We start from the raw sequence: 23,537 nt of genomic DNA on the forward strand, positions 1-23,537 counted from the left end.
GAATGTTTTCTCTTCCATCACATTTAAAATTACAAATTGCCAGTAATTTTTGGAATGGCTCTGGGGCCCACATCCAAGACCTTCAGGGGCCACACATTTTTACATTTTTTTTGTATCTGAAGTTTGGATTTCCATACAACTTGTTTTCTTTATAAAAGATGAGGACACAGTTTTATTGCTTATGCTCCAGAAAACTATTTTTAAAAATCTCTTAATCACACATGTTTTAGTCCTCTCCCTTTCCAGGTTTCCACCAGATTTTTCTCAAGACAAATCCATCAGATCTCAGTACTCAGTCGAGGTTGGCAAATGTTAAACTGAAACAGGTTCTGCTTGCTTTTTCTGTACATGGAGTTAGTCCAATAAACCTGGAGTGAAGCTGGGATTTAGATTAAGTGACCACTTGGGGAAATGGTATCAAATGATGTAGGATGTGGTAATCAGGCTCTGCGGAGAAGCATAATCTTTTAAAGAATTGATTTTTATAGAAAAGGTGTGCCTCCAGTTGAAACTGGGGCCAGGCAGAAAAAACCTCCTGCATTTTTATCTATCAGTTCTCATTCAGTTTGATGAACGAGAATTTACTTCGCAAACTTCTTTGGAATGAGAAGAGAGTGAAGTGCTCATGATCAGAGCAGGAAACTCTTGCATTTATCTAGTGACAAGGGGGCTAAGACTCTGCAGAGATGTCCTGCAGATGTCCTTCATTGCAGAGCAGTGTTTCTCAACCTCAGCAGCTTTAAGGTGTGTGGACTTCAACTCCCAGAACTCCCCCAGCCAGCTTGCTGGTTGGGAGAGTTCTGGGAGTTGAAGTCCACACACCTTAAAGCTGCTGAGGTTGAGAAACACTGCTGTAGAGTCTCTCCCAAGAATGGCAGCCTCTCTGGATTCTCACACTTACCATTTCAGCTCCTCCCATGGAGCTTCTGCAGAATGGGAAACATCGCCAGCCAGGGAGGTTTCAGACTGGGAAAGCAATCCCTGAAACCCTCCTCCCCCTCCAATAACAAACTCAAAAAATACCAGTGAGAGTAATCTGAAAGGAATTTCAGATTTATTTCACAAAGGAACCAAATGTTTGAGAAACTGCAGGCAGGGTTCTGGTGCAACATTAGCTGAAGTAGAAATTCATAGAGGCCCTGGTTTTCTACAGTCCCGAATCTCCTTCTCAGAGTAGAGCTAAAGATATTGGAGCAGTATGCCTGGAAGGCTTAATCTTGAGAGTTCCTTCTTAATTATTCCTTTAGGCAAACAGAAGGGCAAAGAATGAGCAGAGATTGTATTGGCTAACTTCTAGTTATCCATGTTATATATCATGCAATGTCATTCTATGCAAAGGTACGATCTAAGAGGCATGTTCTGAGACTCTGAGGGCAAATATGGACCCCAAAAGTTTTGGATGCAACCAGGCCCATGCCAAAATTGCTACCTAGTTATAATTTTGAATGTGACAGAAGGAGATAAGGATGAAATATATGGAAAATAATAATTTGAAATGCATTTAATTAATTTCATTTAAGTTCCATTTAAATGAAATCAAATATAATGTTTATTGGTTTTGGAGTGTGGCCCCTGGCATACCATTCAAGGGCCAAATACAGATGATGAGTCAAATGTTCATCACCAATCAAAACCCAGTTTCTGTCCACATGGCAAGCCCTCCTGTCCTCCATGAGTTCAGGTTATCCAATGTACTGCACGTTGTTGTTGCTGCTGTTCTTTAGAAAAGTGCAAAAATTATGCAACTGTTGCATTAAGCTTTTATTTTTGTCCACATTTTCCCATTGGAAAGACATATTTGTGTGCCATTTCCTCTGTTATACTCTTTTATATTAAAGCAATACAACATTCTTGAATATTTAAAGATCAGCTCTACTGAATTATGTATCCATTCTGTGATTATACATCCATCTCGTCCATGGTGGATTCCATTTTTTCCTCCTTTTTGATCATGTATTTTGTACACAACTATCTTGACCCACTTTCTTTGGGATTCTTCACATTAAAGACAAACAATTATTACTATGAACAAATATTAAGAACTCACCGTCTTTGGTGCTGATGCGAGGTGATGGTTCTGTGTGGGTTGGTGTGTTGTAAGACAACAAGGAACTACCTGAAAAAGATAAACAGAGTGAATTTAGTCTGCACATATTCATATGGTGCACCAATTGCATCCTTCCCTGGACCAGGAGTCCCTCCTCAAGGTCCCTCGTGCTTTGGTCTCCTCACATGTGGGTTACTGAAATGTGTTTGACATGGGGCTGCCGTTGAAGACCACTCAGATGCTACAGCTCCTCCAGAAGACAGTAGTAGAAGCAATTATGGGTGCATCTTGATACGCCCATATAAAATCTCTCTTAAGAAAACTGCACTGGTTACCAGTGAGCTTCCAGATGCAATTCAAGGAGCTGGTTACCACCTATAAAGTTTTTCATGGTATAGGGCCTATCTATCTGAGGAACTGCCTCTCTCCCATTATTTCTGCCCATTTGGTAAGATCTATTCAGCAATATGATCTGATGGAACCTAAGAAGCCCACCTTCTCAGTTGCCCTCTGGCATAGCATCCCCTTAGATATTCAGGCTGTCTTGACCCTGCAAGCCTTTAGATGCTTTTTGAAAAATGGACTTTTCCCCTGGGGTTGGTGGTGTGTCCATTGAGGTGTTTTGTTGGTATTGGTTATGATGCTCTTTCTGGTTCTTTGTTGGTTTTTTTGGGAATTGCATGGTTTTAATTGTATGCTGCCCAGAACTGACTTTGAGCTGGAGTGGCATTATCAATCAATCAATCAATCAATCAGAATCATAAGGACAGCTAATCACACTCCAGAAATAACTGCAGCTAACAAACTAGCTTGCCAAAGCTTTAGTTTTTAGTCAATGAAATATTTTCCACTAATTAATAGGTTCAAGCTGGCTAGAGAATCTGTGGGCCATGAACCTTCTTTTCTTTCTGGGGCCCTGGGGTCTCCTAAAACTACATCAAGACATTTAGATTCTTGACCTTTTGAGGCAGGAAACACATGTGTCATAATCTTAAAATTGGCTTTACATCCTTAAAAAGTAAAAAAAAACTTTCCCCCCAGTACAGAAAATAATCTCAGCATGACACAGCCTGACCCTCATTCCATCATCATCATCATCATCTATGATTACATACAATTCTCAAGTACCGCCATTCTCCACCTTTTCTTAAGACCTGTCAGATGTATAAGCCTCCACTGATACTACAATCTGCCCTGATTGCAACTCCTGAATATAGAAAATTAGATCTTGAGAAACGTTAAGAGTGGCTGGCCTTTATATACTGTGTTAATCCAACAACAATACTACATAAGTCTCAATCCAACAAATGAATCACAGCAGAGTGCTGTGTGACTCTGTTAATATTTTAGGTTTGTCCAAATTCTCAACCTAGCACAACAGTGCAGTTTTCGAGCCTTTTCTTCAATTCATAATGATAAAGGAGGTATGTTCATTTTTTTTCAATGGGACCCATTTATGGTATAACCCATTGTACTTGCTTAGACCATTTTTTATAGAACGCGACATCATATGCTGTATGGTCTTTCCTTTCCATTCCAGATAAAATTCAATCAGACAAATTCCAGAAGACAAGGTAGTTAGGGACCCAGGGGGTATACATGAGCATAGTCTTGTTGCGGCTGTAGCATTGCAAAGTGGAAGATCACTAATCACTAATCTTTGTTTTAAAGATCGCTAATCTTTGTTTTAAAAAAAATTGTGTGTGTGTGTCTGTATATAAAGGCACACAAACTCAGTACAGTACAGGATATGATCTCAATGTAGTGCATATAAAGCTGCAGATTGATTTTCCTGAGTGCTTTATACTGTTTAATACTAAGATGAATGCCTCTATACAAAAAGAGAATCCCTTGATTATGGAAAACCACTGTTTGAAATCCTCTCAAATTCCCCATCCCAATATTCTAGGGTGGCATAGCAACATGACGCCTGCATCATGAAACTTTTCTGAACATGCAAATAGGCTATGAACCCACTGTTGCAAATATTCCACATGGAATACTGGCTGTCTTAAAACATCAACACCTTGATTATCCCAATAATTTATATTATCTGGAGCTTGGAAAACGTGCCCTTAACTTTTTTAGTTCAAGGGGTAATGGAAACAACAATACAGTGCCCAGTGCAGTATAGAGCTAGAGCCTGTAGCAAGGATAGGCAATTTTGAAAGCATGTCACAAACATAGATAAGTTCCTGGGAGGCTTGGCCAGTCACAAAACACATATTGACTGGAAGTCAATAGTAAACTTGCTCCAACACTCACCATCCTCAGAGGCTCTCTAAAACTATAGAGGGTTTTTTTTATTTCTGGGCAAGAGGCCACATTTCCAAACAAAATGTTGGGGGCAAGCAACACACCATTTGCTAAGGATGCTGATGAGGGTTAGGTGAGGCACAAAAGCATTTGTGTAAATAAAGGTTATGCTAAAGGGCTGGTGCTTTGCCTATTTATTTTATTTTACTTCTAAGATTTTTTTAAAATTAATTTTAGGTGGGGCAGGAATCTGGGCAAGAAGCCGCATGGGCATCACAAGAGGCCTATGAAACTGGGCAAAATAGAAGGGTAATGTGTATAATGGCTTTATATACCTATAATCCTGGCATTTTGTACATTATTTTTTGTTCTCAAATAACAGTGAGAAAGCAAATTTATGGCTGACACATTTTCTGGCAAACTTGAGACAGATCCTCATTCCCGTGCTCAGCATGATGAATACCAGCTCCTCTGGCAAGGTCCAAGAGGTTTCCAGAGATTAAACAAGCTGTCTTTGCAGCTAAAATGTGGACAGACACAGTGGATGGGGCTGGGAAGAGGAAGGTAGGCAAAAGGGAAAGGAAAAAGGGGAAATAACCACATCAGTGAATGGTCAAATAAAGCAGGGTCCTCTTTTGCTGAAAAGCTGCTGAGAGAGACAAAGTTGCCCTGAGTTTATTGGTTCAAGTTCTCACCTTTGCCCAACAGTCTGACATTTCTGGTGGGAGCACCAGAAATGGAGAGGAAAAATGTGTTTCCTATTAAGAGGTTGAAAAGAAAGACGGAGGAGAAGACAAATTGGGGTGGGGGTTGGGGTGAGGAACCAGACACAGCAAAATTTGCCAAGTACCAAGTAGACAGAAAACCCAGATCTGGAAACTTTTCTGAGCAAACTTTCAAATTTAAGCAGAGCAATGCCATGATTGTGCTCTGCCTGGAAGTCACAACCCATTTAGTGACATGTCTGTTACTAATTCCAGATAGGTGGAGACTCATGACTGATACTCAGGGATGGGTGTGGTACCTGGCACATTCTCAGTTGTGTCTTAATATTTCAGTATCTAAGTCCTGGCAGAAGGAAGGAAGGAAGGAAGGAAGGAAGGAAGGAAGGAAGGAAGGAAGGAAGGGAGGGAGGGAGGGAGGGAGGGAGGGAGGGAGGGAGGGAGGGAGGAGAATCTTCTATCTCATTCTTGTTCATGCCGAGTTAACTATAACCAAGGAGCCACCCAACTGCAGGGGAAGTAATTCTTATTTTTGAACACATGCATTGCTTTTGAATCTTCCATCCTATTTTACAATATGCATGCTGCCATTCAAAACCAGCTTTTCATAGGGGAGGGAGAAAGAGAAACACCTTAGAGGAGTTCATGCAAATAATTTTATTCTTTTTTTGTTTTTCACTGAAGTGCTGAAAACTTTCACCTCCTCCTTTTGGTTGCATCAATGCTCTCATTGGTGACAGTCTTCAAAGAGAACATTAATGTATATTAACATGATTTAATTGGGGTAGAGGCGCCTCCCCCTACCACTGGGAGAGAATGCAGCAATGAGGCTGTGACAAAGTTATTTGGTTGATACAGTGGTTATATATAAGCTTCATAGCCTATTTTAAAGGTCTGGGTATTACATTTCTAGATCAGTGTTCCTCAAACTCGGCAACTTTAAGACATGTGGACTTCAACTCCCAGGATTTCCCAGCCAGCATACCCTCGACCAAAGATCTGTACACTCCCATCTGGGATGGTCATCTTCTTCCACTGAGGATGCAGCTTCAGGAGGGACACACACAGAGCGATGAGATAGGAAGGGGACACCCACCTAGCCAGACAGATCAGCCAAATCAATCCTGACAGTCGATTCAATAGAGTCAGATATCAGTAGGGTGACAGTTGCAGCCAGATCGCCCTCACATTATCACATTTTATGTACTTTTAGATATTATCTCATTTATAACCTAGATCTAGATAGTTTCTTCTGGATTACACTCATGGGTCCCAGTTAGGCTGTTTTATAAATGCATTTTAATGTTGTCTTACATTTTATTTACTGGTTTCTTATGCTAAACTGTTTTACAGGTGCTTATAGATCACTTATGGACATATTTCTTGTTCTGGTGTGAGACTGCAGTAAAATGACTGACTGACTGACTGACAAAAGCCCTCATACAGACTTCAGAGACATTCTTAGAAGATAAAATGGTGGGTGGCTGCAGCCAAAGTCTTCTTCTCTTTTTATCTGCATGGCTTGGCATTGGCTATACCTTTCATCATCTATGCCATGCTTGCAAGTTTCCAAATTGGTCCACTGGCTTCAACATACTGGATTTTCATGGGACAGCTTGTTAAGCTTGCTTTCCCACTTGCCATCTGCTGGCAGCTGTCCCACCAACCCCGCACACCCCGTAGGACCCTGGACTGGCACTTGATGATTCAGTATGAGCAGGACCCACAGCTAACCTCACTCTGCTGCTTTTGAAGTCATGCTCTCTTTCCTTTTTTTAATAAGAATTTTATTAAGTTTCAAGACAAAGATAAAAGCTACAAAAAAAGAAAAAAGAACTAAAAAGATGTGAAAACACAAGAGATTTTTTTTTCAGCATTACAGAAGAATGAGACTTCTGACTTTTAACAGCAAGGATATACAAAATTTTTCCATAATCAATCTCTTACTCCATATTAAACCAAAACCACATTATTTCTATAAATCATTCCACTTTGGCACATTATAAAAATCACTAAGTACAGTTACTCCCTCCCCTTTTATTAAAATAATAATTTTAAAAAATCATATAAACCTCCTAAACAACTATTCCCCCCAAAAAGGATAACAGTTATTTAATTATTCCCTTCCTACTACTATTCTATACATTTTTGTCTACTATAATAAAAATCAAACTAAAAAGCATATACATTGTCTGCCATTATACTTAATAGTACAGCAATTTTAATAACCTTAATCTTAATAAACCCCAAACCATCCAAATAAACATTTTTTTTTTACCCTAATCTTAATCCAAACCCTTTAAAAAGTCATGTTTTCTTTTCAAACATCCCGGATCAGCAGAGAAGCACCCACTCAACATTCGTCTTTAACACCAAACCACCAATGACCTTGTGCAACACACTTTCCCTTGCAGCAGTAATAGGAATGCCTCCAACAAAACTCCTGATTATCAGCCAGTGGCTACATATTCACCCTACAAACTGCCCCCCACGTGAGCCCTCTTCCAGGAAGAGATGGTGGTGCACTCTGTAAAAGCATTGCAGGGTCAGCCAGCAAGTTCTGATGGTAACCACCCATGCCATCATTTCAACAGAAGCCATTTCTATTTCAGGTGTCTTAAGTTCAGCTTATTCATTCCAGTAGACCAAAGTATCCTTAACATTCTAACAAGAGACATAAGGAACTGAGCTCCTGAGCACCTTCTGCACTCAGCTCAGCATTCAACGACCACAGGAAATTAGGCCTGGAAAAACAATAAATTCCCTTCAAAGGCGTTACACCACAAGGGAGTTACCCAGAAATCCAGAGACCAGACTGTCATTAGGCAGATGTAAGAACAGCTGCTTGGAAAGAAGTCATTTTCAGTAGCCTGCTTGGCCTGTAAGCAGGCTTTAATGAAGACAAGGCTCCATATATGTCAGAGTATCCCAGTGACAGCCAAAGAGGACAATGGGACATGCAGCCATGTCACTATGCAAAGCAAAAAGAGTCTCAAGGGAAGGTCTTCTTCACAAGTTTGCATTGGGGTGGGGAGAAGAAAATACCCATTGAGTGATGCTCGGGAAATGATGCTGGTGTGAAATCAGCTGTCGATGGAATAAGGACAGGGTGGAGATATTCATATTAATGAACTCACTCCCTGTATTCAGGCAAAATACATTTGAGGGACAGAGTGAAGAAAACGTTGCACGCTGACAACTTAGTTTGACTTGAACTGAAATGACCTGTTTGCATTTCTCCTTTCTCTGTGTTTTTGTTCCTCTTTTACCAAACAAAACAGACTTCCTCCCAACCCATCTGGGTATATTTCTTTCTCTCTTGCTTTGTGGTGGTACATAAGGGTGGTGCATAAACTGTCTATGCGTATAGAAAGTCTAGCCAATTAATTGTATCGGTTATAGCTGATGAATCAGGTACGTCTCTTTCTCTCTGTCTCTGTCTCTCTCTCTCTCTGTGTACACACACCAGCTATAATTTTTAAAAAGCATGCTTTGCTGTCTCTATTTTTAGATAAAACCTCTACTTCATCAGCCATTATTTTAGAGCCCAACTACATAGGATGCTATAGCATTAACTTTTCTTTTTTAAAACATTAAGGAGCAAATTTATGCATGGGTATAAATTAATACTGTTTCCCCTTTTCAGAGCACATTAGTGCATGCCTTTTATTGCATCTGTCACACACTACCTATATCTTTGCTGTGTCAGCTTTATGCATATGATGAAGATCTATAATAACGGAGCAACCCTTTCAAACCGTCAGCCCTCCCATTACAGTAGCGACAAAAAAAATGTCTTATTGTTCTTTTTCCATTTGATGGACTAGTAGTCATCATAAATAGCTCTACTTTCATTTATCAACCACCTATAACTGAACTCAATACAGACATGGAATAAAAATGACAATTAATTTGTATTTTTTCCCCTCTATCGTTCTCATTCAATATTTTTTTTCTATGAAAAGTTGATTTTAAAATGTCTTTTGAAATAGAGGAACATTTGGGTGAAATCTTCATGGAGGAAAATTCTTGCAATTATTTAGTAATGCAGTAACCATTGGATGTGTGCAAATGATTCTCTTCTACCATATAATCACTTCTCCAGGATCTACATCTTTCTTGCCTTTCATTAAATCTCAGAGGGAGACATCATGAAGACTTTTTCAAATTGGGAAATATGGACAATCAAGGAAGTATAGAAAAAAGGATGGAAAGATGTTTAACAGAGAAGACCCACACCACCACTAGCATCCTTTGTCATTTCCAATAAGAAAGGAAACTAAAATAATGCCACCAAAAGAAATGCAAAACAACACTCAAGCACATGGAGAATAAGGTAGTAAAACTGAAGCTTCTTTCTCAGGGATAGAACACTTTTGAGATGCTACAAGATCAGCACAAGAACTTCTCAACTAGGATTAACCTTGTGCTGCAATCGTCCTAGTAGCATCTCAAAACAGAACCAGCACAGTTTGTTGATATTTCCTTTTAGTGTCATTCATTCCCTTTTGCTTAAATCTCCCTTCTTTGCCTTTCTCTCATTTCCCCCTTCAGTTCCCAACCTATGTCCCAGCATTCCCATATCTGGTGTCCTCCAGGTATTTGGCGACTATACAGTAATTCCCAGAATTCATAGTGAATATTGTGCCTGATTATGCTGGCTGTCAGTTCAGCCCCAGCTTCTCTAGATGGTCCCATGCTGGAGAAAGCTGTGATACACAAAACAGGATATGAAAAGAAGTTTTCACATGGTCACAAACAACCAGCCTGATACTAAATCAGTCCATCACTAAAAAAAAAAGTGAGAGATGAAAACAATTCTTCTTACCCAAAGGAATGGCTCTTAGCTTGTTACATTACATGACTAGGCAAATGAGGCTTGAGGATGTAAGTTTCACGGATTGTACTATAAGTTGGGCTTGCATTTGATACACATTAATGCATTGGGTTTTTATTTTTATTTTGCAATGGCTTCTTTAGCTTTACTACAATAAAACTTGGAAGCCTACTCTTGGAGTTTCTTCCATAGCCAACCAAGAGAAGTCTCACCCAAGGCGAGCGTGTTGGCCATTTAACATGTTGGACATAAGGTAGCAAGGGAGAATAAAGCAGTAACTTACTTTCCCTGAGGTAACTGAGATGAGACAGCAGTACTTCTGTGTTGTAGAGGGAAGTGACCCGGAGGAAATCTTCCTTATTCATCTTGCACAGTTCTTTGCCATCCATGTTCTGGAAAAGGTTGGTATCAATCTCCATTAAGCCATATTCTTTAATAGCCCAGTCTAGCCACTGATGTACATGATCCTGGCTCCATAATGTGGGATCTATCAGAAGAAATCAGAGGGGTAGAAGGATGAAGGAGGTAAGATGACTGATGACCAATACTCTGTCAAGATCCTGGCTTTAGGAAAAGAGCAGAAATGGAACATTTCCTTAATCATCTTTATTTAATTCGACTTATAGCCTGCCATATCTCAAGGGAGACAGATTTTTAGGAGATACACAGACTTGATTTTTGGGGAAGCTCCAAGACTGGGAGGTAACTTTCAAACTACTCCTAGCTGTAGAGAGTAAGGAAGATGACCCTGATGGAAACATGCAAGAACTGTTACCTAGGCAAAAGGGGCTGAAACATTTTTTAAGTCCAGAACAACACAATAACATTCAGAAGTAACTCAGGCAGGCTTCTACCTGATTCACTGAAGTATAAGAAGGGGGAGGAGGTATAGCACAACCCTACTTGCAAGGTTCTGTTATTATGTGTGAAGGTGAAAGGTCCCCTGTGCAAGCACTGAGTCATGTCTGACCCTTTATAGCCAACCTCAGTAAAAGTTGTCTTAGCCTTCCTGTGGAGATGATTTCCTGGTCTGGTCTACCTACTGGGGCTGATAATACCCAATCCTGCTTAGATACAGAAATATATTCCCAGGTCATGATAGATCATAGAAATACTTGCTATCAGCCAAATACATTGAGGTCAAATTTCTGGCAGTTTACTACCTGGAAGGAAGACCGTTTTCTTGTATCCCTTCTTCCAGTTTCTTTCTTACTAGAGAGGAATGGTTAAGTGAAATATTACAAGATAGAGGCATGAAACTTAATTGGGCCATGGACAGGGTTAATGAGCTATTTGTGGTCTCCAACTGCTTTTCTGTCATTGTGGTTGTTGCTGCAATCTTGAGAGTCCCCTTCAACTGCACTACGTTTTGAGATGAGACACTTCTAGAAATTGTGGCAATACACTTTTCTAAACATATCCCCCAAAGCCTGTCTCCCTATCTTCCTCCCCACAAATCCCCAGAAAGTCCCAAACCTGGCCTATTTGAACACAATCCCATCCAATCTGATGTACACTTTCCCTCAAAATGTGTGCTATGGCCACCAAATGACCAATCTGGAATAGTGCAGAACTGGTAGTAAGTAGGTATATATTTATTTGGTCAATGACCAGCAAAGAATTGGAGTGTCTATATAAATATTAAATACTGGGGTCGTCATCATCATCCTCCTCCTCATCATCATATCAGTAAGCCTCTTTGGCAGCTTCAATGGTCACTGCTGGTCCATTCACAACATTTTTTTTTCAGTCTCATTCTCCAAAGACTAAGTTTATATTTTGCTTTTTTCCCACATAGCTAATATTTCAGGTTTCTGAAAACTAGGCAGTTCCAGCCATGCTGTCCAAACTGTTTGACCCTTTGCTCAGCCCCTTACAAATTTTGCACAGATGGTAATTGCAATTTTTGGAGAGATGTTTATTAGCGTGCTCCAGAAAGTAGTAAATTCTCTGTAAAATGACCTCCCTACTCAGACAAGTTCGCTTTATATGTCTGAGTCATATTTCCAGACTCAACTGCCTGACAAAAACAAACTTTTATTCCCACCCACTCAACCTTTCGTTTTGCAACACCAAGGCCTGCTAAGTCAATACAGATGGAGGAAGGATGGATATACAGGATTGGGCAGGTACTGCTACAGAGAAGGCACACTTCCCGGGTCCTGAGAGAGGACATTGTTTAATCAAAGGAACCTGAAGAACACCAACCGTGCATGATTGAATCAGCCAGGCAGATGGGGAACAGGTGATCCCTCGAGTAACCAGGCCCTATGCAATGATGATGTCATAGCACGACATTGTCAACTGTTTCAAGTTTGAATGCTTCAAGTTTCAAACATTTCATGCTTATAACAGTTATCTCACACCTGAAAGAGAATCTTCTATTTTTGAGTGTTTCAAGCTTGAAACAGTGTCTTGAAATTGAAGAAGAGATGTTTTATGCTCAGAATGATCGAAACAGACCATGAGCACAAAGTGACCCTGAACCTGAAATGGGCTATGTTGAATTTGAGATGGTTCAAAGCCGAAAATTTTGCAATCCCCTATGTCAAAGTAACTATGAATTTCATTCTTGTTGCTAACACAAAAGAAAATCCAGGAATCGTATACTTTTTATTACAATATGATACTTTGCCAAAGCTGATGAACTTCAGAAGACTTTATGAACATATAAACAAATGTTCATTTATTTATAAACATTTATATGGATATTATTTGCAGAGGTCTAGGGAAAAAAAAGTTCCTTAAATAACCTTTAGCCATTATTTTTGTTTGCTGTAAAATATTAGACTATATTTGCTCTCTCACACACAGTGTGGATTTTTATGCATTGAAAATGGAATATGTAAGGTTTTTTTTTAATCTCCCCCCTTAGGGAGGTTTCTATCAGACTTCATATAATACTGTTTTTACAGAGTTACTTATCATTGGATGTCTGTATTTTTATCTGCATCCTGTGCTATTTTTCTCATGGTTTTTATCAAAAATGCATGGCTCTACTAAAAAAAAAACACAGACAGAACCAAATATGGTATATTCTGCACTACAACTCAATTGCCTGTTTTTTTCTTCCAATTTATGATCGTTCTTGCAGCTATAATTTCACTTTCACTTACAACTCAACCGTTCTGGAAGAGTTCTTTCTATGTTCAGTAGTAATTGCTGCAGTATGGGAAGCAATGGATTGTGTATAACGGGATCTTCAGCTGCAATCTGTTACACACTTATTTGCTGGGTAAGTCCTCTTTGTCCTTACTGAGATTTATTTCTGCCCAAGAAATAAATAGTGCATAAGATTGCACTATTAGTACCTAGGTGGTCTCTTACCTGCTGGAACAATGACTCTCCTTTCATTTGTGGTCATGTTGGGAGGAGGAGGTCCATTCTTTTCATCTATGTAGGTGCCATAGTTCAAAGGGTTGGATTCTGGACCAGCACCAACCAGTTTGTTGCATTTGCTAACGCTGCAATCCACTGGAGATTCCCTGAAATATAAATACAGATGTTAGTACAATATTGGCTCAGCTTTGCTTTTGGTTCGGGGTCCTTCTGCAAAGGCTAAAAGTTAAAGCCAGAGGAATGTATTTATTCATGACAGAAATATAGAAATCATAGTTTTGTCTATGTACACCAGGGATGGAAAAGGTAATGGTATCAACAATGAGTATAGTATCTATAATGGTATCTTTAAAGCCCTTAATGGATTATGATTCAAGTACATAAAATAACTTCCCGTATATTACTCAACTCACATACTAAAGTCAGTATGGGAAGCCCTACTTATGGTCTCACCTCTGGATCTGAAGATTATGCTGCTCCAAAACCCAGTTCCTTCCATGGGCTTATACGGGCTCACAGTGAGCTCTCCAAGACCCAGAATCTCAGCTGGAGCTCACTTCTTCCTGAGATCTAACAACTGGCTGATCTAGACAGACCTCTGTCTGATCCTACGTAGGCATTATTACATTCATATGCTTTATCCATTAGAACAAGTCAAGACCGCATTTAGTTTTTTAATTTTATTTGAGAGGTTGAGGCCATCACTATTCCACATTCTGAAAGAACATGTGGGAAGTGGATTACAAGACTTCAAGGGTTAGCAACATCTCTCTATTTAGACACATGACTACTTCCACCACAAGGTTCATCTGTCAGGTCAGTATGTAAAAGAGCAGTAGGGATAAAGACCTCAGTCAGGCACAGAAGAACCTTATACTCACAAATGGAGTCCCTTTATATACCAGCCAGATAAAGTGATGGGCCCTATAACCATCAGTAGACAGAACTAGGTCCTGTTGCTAAGTTCCATCTTTGGCATTTTCTTTGAATTCAAGAACCATGTCACCTGACCCAACCATCAGCCACAAGAAAAACAAACTTTGAAAGAATCCAGTCCATTCAGTAAACAGAGAAGAACATGCCTGCATCTTAAATTCCCATCTGCTGAACAAGCCTGAAGGATTTTCCAACAGAGAACTTTAAATTTGTTTGCTAAGGCACAGAGGCGGAATTATTCTAGCATAGTTATCATGGCTGGGAGATAAACGTTCTGCCGAGATATTCAGAGGCAGACGATAATTTTTTCCTCATGTCTTTTTGGGGAGAAGGACTGCTTGGAAATGGAAATAAGATGTATAACTTACACATGTTAGAACTTAAGGTTGTACTATTTCGCCTACTGTTTTTCCAGGCATGGAACCAAAGGCGGTCTTCAGAGAGGCAAATTGCTGATCATTTTAATGTCCCCGTGGCAGGCAGAAAAAGGTTTAAGCAACTGCAGGGTTGAGAGAGAGAGAAAGAGAGAGAGAGAGAGAGAGAGAGAGAGAAGAAAGAGAAGAGAAGAGAAGAGAAGAGAAAGCTCGTATCTTACTGGTGACAGATATTCTTTGTGTCAGGTGTTAAAAAACTATAAGGATTTTGGAGTACAAAATGTCTGGCACTCTGCAGTTCCATCCAGGGAGGTTATAGTCTTCTCCAAAGCACAATTTGATTGCCAACAAGCCAACATGCAGAGACAAGACAGAACAACGTTAACTATTACCAGGTGGTACATTTATATATTTAACCCTGCCTGGGTCTAAGTCAAGCTTTGCCAACTTGGTGCTGTCCAGAGATATTAAAACTTTAATGCGAGCTTGATGGCATCTGTTGGGAATACATTTCTGCACTGAGCAAGAAGTTGGACCAGATGACCTATGAAGTCCCCTCTAATGTATATCTTGCATGAGTCCCTGAGTCCAAGAATCCCTAGCCAGCTTGGCCTTTGGAGATGTTGGCTGAGAATTCTGGAAGCTACAATCAACAGTATGTCTGGAGGCTGCCAGGTAGGTGAAATCTGGTCTAAGTGGTGCCTGGTTCTAGAGACACTCTGGCATAGTTCATTGGACTGCCAATTGTAGTGTAGAGGTTCAACTACTGGCCTGGGATTGGCAAGACCCAGATTCAATTTCCCACAACCATGAACCTTATTGGTGATTTGAAGCAAGTCACTCTTTCAGCCCAACTTACTTCATACAGTTGTTGTTATAGGGGTAAAACGAAGTATCAATTTGAACTTCTAAAGGAAAGTTGGATGTAATGTATTAGGAGGGCCGACAGAGATCAGACGTTGATTTGAAAATTATTCTCACCTGGAAAGGCAGTCCAGACCAAATCTAATTTAAGATAAAGCTTCACCATAGAACTGAGCACCACATGGACCTTGAAGTTGTCCATTCATAATTTGTGCCCACAGGATCCTTGGTTATATTCTGCCTGACACTGATGCATTTCTATTTCAAATAGAATATTTTTTTTCCTAAAATTTCATCTACATTGTACAAATCTATACCCTCCTTTTGACTTTTTCATTGGTGATAATGATGCGGAAGTGGCTCTTTTAGCTGCACTGTGTGGGGAACATGGCAATGGGGCCTACTGGGCTGTGGTACAAGGACACAGCTGCATGCCTACCCCTCTCCCAGTTGAAGACTGCTTTGTGTGTAGACATGGGATGATTTGGAGAGAAGTTCTCATTTCACCCAGGATCAAAGGTGGAAATGCTTTTCCAGGGAACATTCAGAAGCCATATTTAACATGTAGACAATCAAGAGGTAAACAGACATTATTAAGTAAGGAGTAAGTCCCCCCTGAAAAAGGGGAGAGGGATAAAGGGAAGGAATTTCTCAGATGATAACCAGTTAAGGCCATTTGATATATTACAGGTAAGAAAAATGCCTCTGATATCAGTAAGTTATATGCATTGTTGCACATTCACACTTTATGTTTTATGGGACATACTTAAAATGTCTGCACCAATAAACACAACATGCAAAAGGCCTTGGTTTTTAGAATAACTAATATTCCTCTACCAGCACTAAAACTCAGTGTATCTCAAGGAAGAATAAGGAATATGTGAGAGCTCATTAATAATTTCAAAACCTGGGTAAATTTATTTATTTATTTTATTTATTTATCCTATTTTTATTACTGCCCATCTCCCCCACTCGGGGGGAGATAAAGATAATGCTACACAAGCATTACAAAGTCTGATGTGTTACCTTTGAACTATTTTTATTCTATCTCCCACCATCTCTGGCTTTCTGCTCATTAGTACTCCCCCCTCTCCTCATGGTACTTTATTCATTTCTTTGTAATATTCATTACCCACTTTTCATCATGAAACCATCTGAAAGTGGAGCATAATGCAGAGCTAAACTTGCAGAGCAGAGAGCAATCAGGATGTGGGGAGGCAACTCTGGACACTGTAGTTTGCACTGCATTGTGAGACCTTTTCTCCATCAGTAAAATGGTCAGGAAGTGGTGCTGTCCTTAAAGTTTTAACATGGGATAAGTTAAGGAAAATCACTAGTGGGCTCTCCCCCTTCCTTGCTTCATTTGCCCTCCCAGCAAACATCACCAGGTGTTGGGAAATGCATCCTTCAATTGCTCTCCTAGATGGAGCTGGGGTGGAGATGAGTTATGGCAGATGGATAGAGTGTCAGGTTCAACCATCTAGTCCAACTTACTTCAGTGCAGATTGTTTTTGCACAGGTCCATTCATAGGAAGCCTGATTCTTTGGGCATGCTTTAATGCACTTCTGGAATCATGCCCTCCTAAAATAACATTAGAATGCTGCTATCCTATAACGGAGGTACCTCTGTTTAAGGGCACCTCTTCTGATTCTAAAAGAAATTTAGAGGTAGTTCAAAATTAAATTAATATCTTTGGGTTATTAAGAGAGGCTTAATAATTTTGTTGTAAGCTTTAAAGGTAAAGTCCTGGTATTCTGTGGTACAGTGGCTTTTGAATTTAGAAATGGAATTAATTGGTATTCAAGGAGAAGCAAAGATGATATTAGTATTATTGTTATTGTTGTTGCTATTTTTATTACCAAAGTGGTGTATTTTGCACCCCCTCTCTAGTTAATTTAACACACGGGCTCTTTCCCTGCATCCTGGATCAAATGGGTTGGGGGAAAAGGAAGCAGAACTTGAGGTTAATAGAAAAAGTAGAAAAAGAGGATGAATGTTCTCTGGAGCCCTCCCCAGCTGGCCTGCAGATGTAGGGGGAGAAGGGGCCAACATCACCCCCACATGTGCACACATGCATCCTATTTTATTTTCCTTTTTTTAAGTCAGGTTTACTGCTGTTTGCAAAAAGTAGTAAATCAGTGTTTATGAAGAGCCTGAGTAACACAAACGAGTGCTTTGGAAAGCGTTGGTCAGAAGCCAGGTGTCCAGTCTTCCTTGCAACCCAAGCTAAAATGACCACAGAAAGCTGTGCTCTGCAACTGCAACAGCACCAAGTAGCCAACAGGAGCTGGGCAGATCCCATCCTCTGACTGTGTCTTCAGCAACACTGTCACTGAGATGTTGTAGACCACTCACATGGCAAGATTTGTGTTGGCGAAGAGGGAAAACACTATTTTAAAACTGGAACAGCTAAAGACAAATATAGGCTGCCTCCGTCAAAGACTGGGGATGGGCAACATAATGAGGATATGTCCTTTAAAACAGTTCATAAAGCATCCTCATGCTACAGCAAATAGGAACAGTGGATGAGCCTCTAGAACAGGGCTTCTCAACCAGGTTCTGTCGCACCCTCGGGTTCCATGAGAGGTCACTAGGGCTTCCTTGGGAGATCACAAGTTGTTTAAAAAACTACTTCAAATTCGGGCAACTTAACATTAAAGAGGTAAATTTCATTCTTTATTTTTAGCTTAAGAACACGGTTCATGCATATAGACAGGCCTACCCATGAAACAGATATAATCATTTTGTAACTTCTGACCTATATTTGAGCCTGAATGTACAGGGGTTCCCCGAGGCCTGAAAAATATTTCAAGGGTTCCTCCAGGTAAAGTCTGACTTATCCCTTTTCCCTGATCCTGATCTCCCAAAAGAATGACGCGATGTCAGGATTGCATTATGGGTACAAAATAGAGCGGCACAAGCAGCTTGGAGGCTTATCACTATCACAAGCAAATAAACTGCCTGCCTTTTAAAGTGATCCAACAATTCAATGGCCTTTTGTGCAAAGCAGCTTTCTTCCGAATTAATTCAACTCTCCTAATCCAATACTTTAAACCAAATCTGATCAAGCCCACAATTCAATAATGTCAGAATGGCCTGATCAAACCCTGCTTTGTTGTTATTTTTAAATCAGAAGACTCCAGCAACAGATAGGCTGGACTCCTGGAAATGCCTCAAGATACAGCATAAGCATACTTTCAGTCATGCTGTGTAATTTCCCCATTTCCTTCGTCTGCCATTCTCTTGGGCCTCCTGTAATCCAAAAACAGAATGCTTCCCAGAGCAGATGAGAGTCGCGTGCAGACAAGAAAATAAAGAGAAGTGGGACAAGCTGAAGCCCTATCTTCACCATCTCTCATTCCCTCAACATTTTGTAAAAATATATGCAATGTCATGTATAAAGTTTCTCTGTTTTAGAAAGCCATAGTCAAAACTTTATTTCTCAAAATGTTCAATGATGCCGCCATTTCCTCCTGAAAATATACCAGCAGGAAATAGCAGCAGGTTAATCTTGCAAAATCCAGTTTACTGAGCAGTTCTGTCTTCTTACTGGCTCAGTGGGGTAGAAGGAAAGCTTTGAAGGAAGTCCGTGTTCTGCCTTGGCATCTAAGATTTTCATTCTGGGGATGACTGCCTGTCGGGGTCCACAAGACTGGGAAGCTAATGATCTGGCTCAACAGAAGGCAACTTTTTAGATTCCTAAATCTTTTTGTCACTTAGCCCATTTGTCACTTAGCTACATAGGGTTATATTTCATGCACACTTTGTGGCAAACCACTGAGAGCTTCTATGTGTGCCCCTCTAAGTCATGGTGGCTTTGCAATTATCAGCATCTTGCTTCATCTCAGCAAGCAAAGTCACATCTGAAGAGAGGAATCTTATGGTTTTCTCAATGTGTGTGGATGCCTCCCCAAATATGTTTTGAAATTTTCTAATGATAAAGAATCATGGCTCTCCAAATGTGCCTTCCAATTTGTTCAGACCAGGATTTCCTTCCTTCCTTCCTTCCTTCCTTCCTTCCTTCCTTCCTTCCTTCCTTCCTTCCTTCCTTCCTTCCTTCCTTCCTTCCTTCATAAGAGAAAAGTAGCTGTAGGGTTGAAGAACCCCCTTGATCTCATAGAAACTGTAATATCTTCATGAAAAAAAATATTCTCTAAGAGTGGACAATGCATTTGTATTCAAAAGTATATTCCTCTTAACAGCCTTATCCAGCATGTCCAAAGGATCTGGGGGATCAAAGATTGCCTACTCTATAGTGATAATAGAAAAAAAGAATTTATATAGAGAAGAATTAAATAGGCCAAGGAGAAAGGTTAAGCATGTTCAGCTAACTCTCTCCCAAGAAGGGGAGAGGCCAGGTAGAAAACCAGGTCCTAAGGGGAAAAGAGGAAGGATTATTAGGTATGTTCCCTGCCTTGAGTTATTTATAAAAATAATAAAGCTGGGATAAAAAAAATATCTAAGAAGAAAAACCCAACACAAGCTGGTTGAAATTCTATCCAATAGCCTCCAGTTCCACAACATTTTGTCACAAGTTCCATTTGTTGTTTTAACAATGCTTATTAAAGTTGCATGTGTTTCTGCTCTTGTGAATGACTGAACACATGCCCAGATGGGCCTTTATTATTTCATTCATCTGAAGATGCATCCATGTCCCTCACTGCCCTGTTGATTAGCCAGCAGCTAAAAGAGAAGAAATTGCTTTCCCATTATTTCTCTTAGTAGTGGTTTTGTGAATGGATTTGTTTGTGCATTTCTATGTGTGTATGAGAGAGAGAGAGAATGTCTCTATGTGAAAACTTAATGAATGGAAGAGAGTTCAGCAGCATAGCCATGTAACCTGCCCTCCATTCTCATTATCTTTCTGTGGTCTAATCTTCCCCTTATAAACAAGCTCAATATATCCATTTAACAGAGGCCGAGATACAAAAATCCTCATGCCCTCTAGATGGCAGCAAAAGTACAACTTCCTGAATATCTTTGCTGCCATCTGGTGGCATATCTGTAGTCCTGTTAAGATAGCTGCAATTTATTGTGCCAGAAAGGCATTTGTCTGTCCTTACCTGGATCCATTCACATGGTCATATTCTCTCTTAACATTGACGCGGACGGGCTGATTGATCCACTCTTGCTGTGGAGGTAAAGGGTTGATCTTATGTGGTTGACCGTAATCTGGGTTCCCTGAGGCTGTCATATCTGCTTTGGAAAGGTGAGCACCAGCTCCGTAGGTAGAATCAAAGAGTGACTGATCTTCACTCACCACTGACAGAGCCTCCTGATATCAAGAGGAGAAAGAGAAATTAAAGCAGGTGGTTATATCTATGCTAGAAGTTCAGCTTATATATCCCTCGCACAGCTGGCAAGCAGATATCCAGAAAGGCTCTCTCTGAAACTGGCATTCACCCCATAGTTGCAAATTGAATCAGGATCTTTTGTGCTTCCACCCAACCACTAAGCCAAGTTTGTGGGTTCTTACCCTTAATTTGAGCAAGCTGGAAGAACCTAGAGCAGAAGAGTTGCATACTGTAGCAATGGAGAAAAACGCCTCCCTTTGTTTTGATAATTTGCCAGATTCAGAAGAGCTAAGCCATCTTTCTCCAGACTGTTGCTCTATGGATACGTGGTGAATGTAACTCCCTGAATTTCTAGCTGACAAGTTCTTCGTGATGGATGGGGGAAAATACCCAGTTGGAGAAGGCTGAGCTAAAAGTCTGCTACATGGAAAAAGTAACCATGTGGAAGCAGCTTTCTCAATCAGTCATTTGGAGTGCTATTTCATTCAGCACCACCCATCTGCTGAAGCCCACGGCTGGGACAACTGGATTTTGGAAATATATAATGCAAAAAGTCAGCTACAGTGTGCTGTGTTACAGGGGATGGCCAATATTTCAATATTGGCACCCACGCATTAAGTGATGACAGCTGTGGACTGAGAATGCTGAGAATGTCTGAAACCCTGGAAAGCTGGCCATGGAGGATAAGGAGTCTTTGGTCACCCAAAGGCAAGGCTGGCAATCTCAAGCCTATGCGCCACAAACAGAACCTCATTTAGATCTCCCAATACCCTGAAACTGCATCACTGGAACTCAGGTGCGAAATGGCTGATTTTAAAACATGTGATTTTGAGCTCTCTTGCCCCTCAAATAAAGGTGAAAATGGAAGCAATCTGACCTCCAGACACCTCCCACTAATAATTCTATCCTTAACACCCCCAACTTTTGCCTCCAATGCCTGAAATCATGGTGCTGGGATCCAGCCATTTTTCTGAATCTGGGTGACACAGTTATGAGCGGTATGGAGGTAGTTGGGCAGTTGGGAGGTAGTTGGGTAGGATTAAGAAAACAAAAGGGAATGGTTGGTTTCCAGAAGCGTCTTGCATCACTTGGCACTCTTAACCCCCCATGAGCCCAAAAACAAGAAGGAAAAACCCAGCAATGTCACTTACAACACTTTTGCAGGTTGGGGGAGTGAATTACAGCCTCCAACCCTGGGAATGTTGCCTCTGCCTTTAAACAAGGATGATTAAACTAAGACTCAGGGCCATGTGTGGCCACACTCATACTTCGTAATGTTGACACCAAATTATAACTTTAAATATGTCAGAAATTGGGGAAACACTAGAAGAGTGGGCAGAAATAATATTAGTTGCATTTAATGAATTACATTTAATTGGAATTAGAATTATATGCTCATTATATTGAATCAAATGTGTTGTTAATCCTGGCGCCACCCATTTTTCTGCTCTGGATTCATCTAGCAGGCCATTCAAATGCCAGATATGTCCTTCAGCCCAAGCAAATTGTATACCACCTCCTTAAGGATTATTCAATATAATTTGGGCTTAGTTTGTATATCACAATAAACCTGCCACCTTTAACATGCCATAAGATTTGATGAAAAAGACAGGACATTCAAGATCCCTCTATCAATGTTCAAGTTACCATTGACAGCCCCTAAAGTTAAATTCCCATTAACAACTTTCCTCCAGAATGTGAGCAAATGCATACATATTTCCAAGCATCCACACAATTCAACAGAGATTATCAGCATGCACATGGGATTGACAACATTCAACAAAGATGAAGTTGTCACTGTAACATATGTGGAAGAAATAATCATGTTGAGCTCCTTTGATAACCTACAGTTATAGAGGTACTATGAGTTAGTTCCTAAGCATAATCAAAGCATGACTATCATGCAACAGAACAATGGGACAGTTTCTTCTACAATGCACAATTGTTGGTCTCTGTCTTTGTATAATGGTCCAGACTAGACCTGAGACATGTCTTGTTTTTTTATATCTTACATGATGTTGTCCTTGGTAGTAGGCCAGCTTTAGCTTTCCTCATTTTAAGCTACATTCCTGGCATATCGCTCTGAGCTCTGTCTGTGGCTGAGCCAAGACCCAACCAAATTTCTGTGACTGCCGACACAGCCCAGTCCTCTGTTTCTTGAGGGAACTTCATGAAACAGAATACTGGCTTTTATATAGGGGTGACTGGTGAAAGGAAGGCAGGGCGTAGTGAAGAAAAACACCTTCAGAAGTAACAGAGGTATGGAAAGAATTCATACAGAAAACAATTTATAAACCTGTTACAGGCCAAAACTCAGAGCAGGGCTTTAATGGCAAGAGTCCAATGGGCTAGAACTTTGCCAGACAATTGAAAGTTTAGACCTGAAGCATCGCAAGCAAAATTCATAACATAGGCATTCTGTTGCCCTTCAATCTTCCTCAGGCTAATCTTCACTTGGAAGGCCAGGATGCATCCACAGGGCAGAGGACTAGATGCCTTGTGATGTTTTTAGTAACATTATGCCATCTGTCCTCATTTTCAGGGTGCCTTAGAGTTTCTTTCAAATCTCTTTGGATGTGTTTGTAATCTCACTTCTGATTGTAAGGTAGCTAAGGATGCTGTGATTATTCTTTTACTTATGTGTTTCTACCTCACTCTTGCAGCTTCCTCAGCTGCTTATGTTTAGCTGTCTAAAATCCATCATGGGAAGAGTTTGCTCAAAAGGCCTTCCTCTGGGATTTAACTGAGGTGTGGAAAGTCACGGGGACTGCCAAATGCTAAGAGATAATTGTACAACAAAATAGAACAAGCATATACCCATCAGCCACCTCATATGTACTAAATGTATGCTGTACTAAACCAAACAA

The 23,537-nt window shown here is 40.3% G+C and overlaps 1 protein-coding gene across 1 annotated transcript in view; it reads right to left on the reverse strand.

Moving 5' to 3' along the window:
• Positions 1-23,537, reverse strand: part of FLI1 (Fli-1 proto-oncogene, ETS transcription factor) — a 64,896-nt gene that overhangs the window by 13,314 nt on the left and 28,045 nt on the right. Inside the window, exons 2-5 of the mRNA XM_063311556.1 lie at positions 20,440-20,651; positions 13,190-13,347; positions 10,146-10,349; positions 2,048-2,116 (exon numbers count right to left, since the gene is read on the reverse strand). Of these exons, the coding sequence (XP_063167626.1) occupies positions 2,048-2,116; positions 10,146-10,349; positions 13,190-13,347; positions 20,440-20,651 (643 nt within the window). The remainder of the gene's footprint in view (positions 1-2,047; positions 2,117-10,145; positions 10,350-13,189; positions 13,348-20,439; positions 20,652-23,537) is intronic.

This window comes from Candoia aspera, chromosome 9 (assembly GCF_035149785.1).
Source record: "Candoia aspera isolate rCanAsp1 chromosome 9, rCanAsp1.hap2, whole genome shotgun sequence".
NCBI classification, from domain to species: Eukaryota; Metazoa; Chordata; class Lepidosauria; order Squamata; family Boidae; genus Candoia; species Candoia aspera.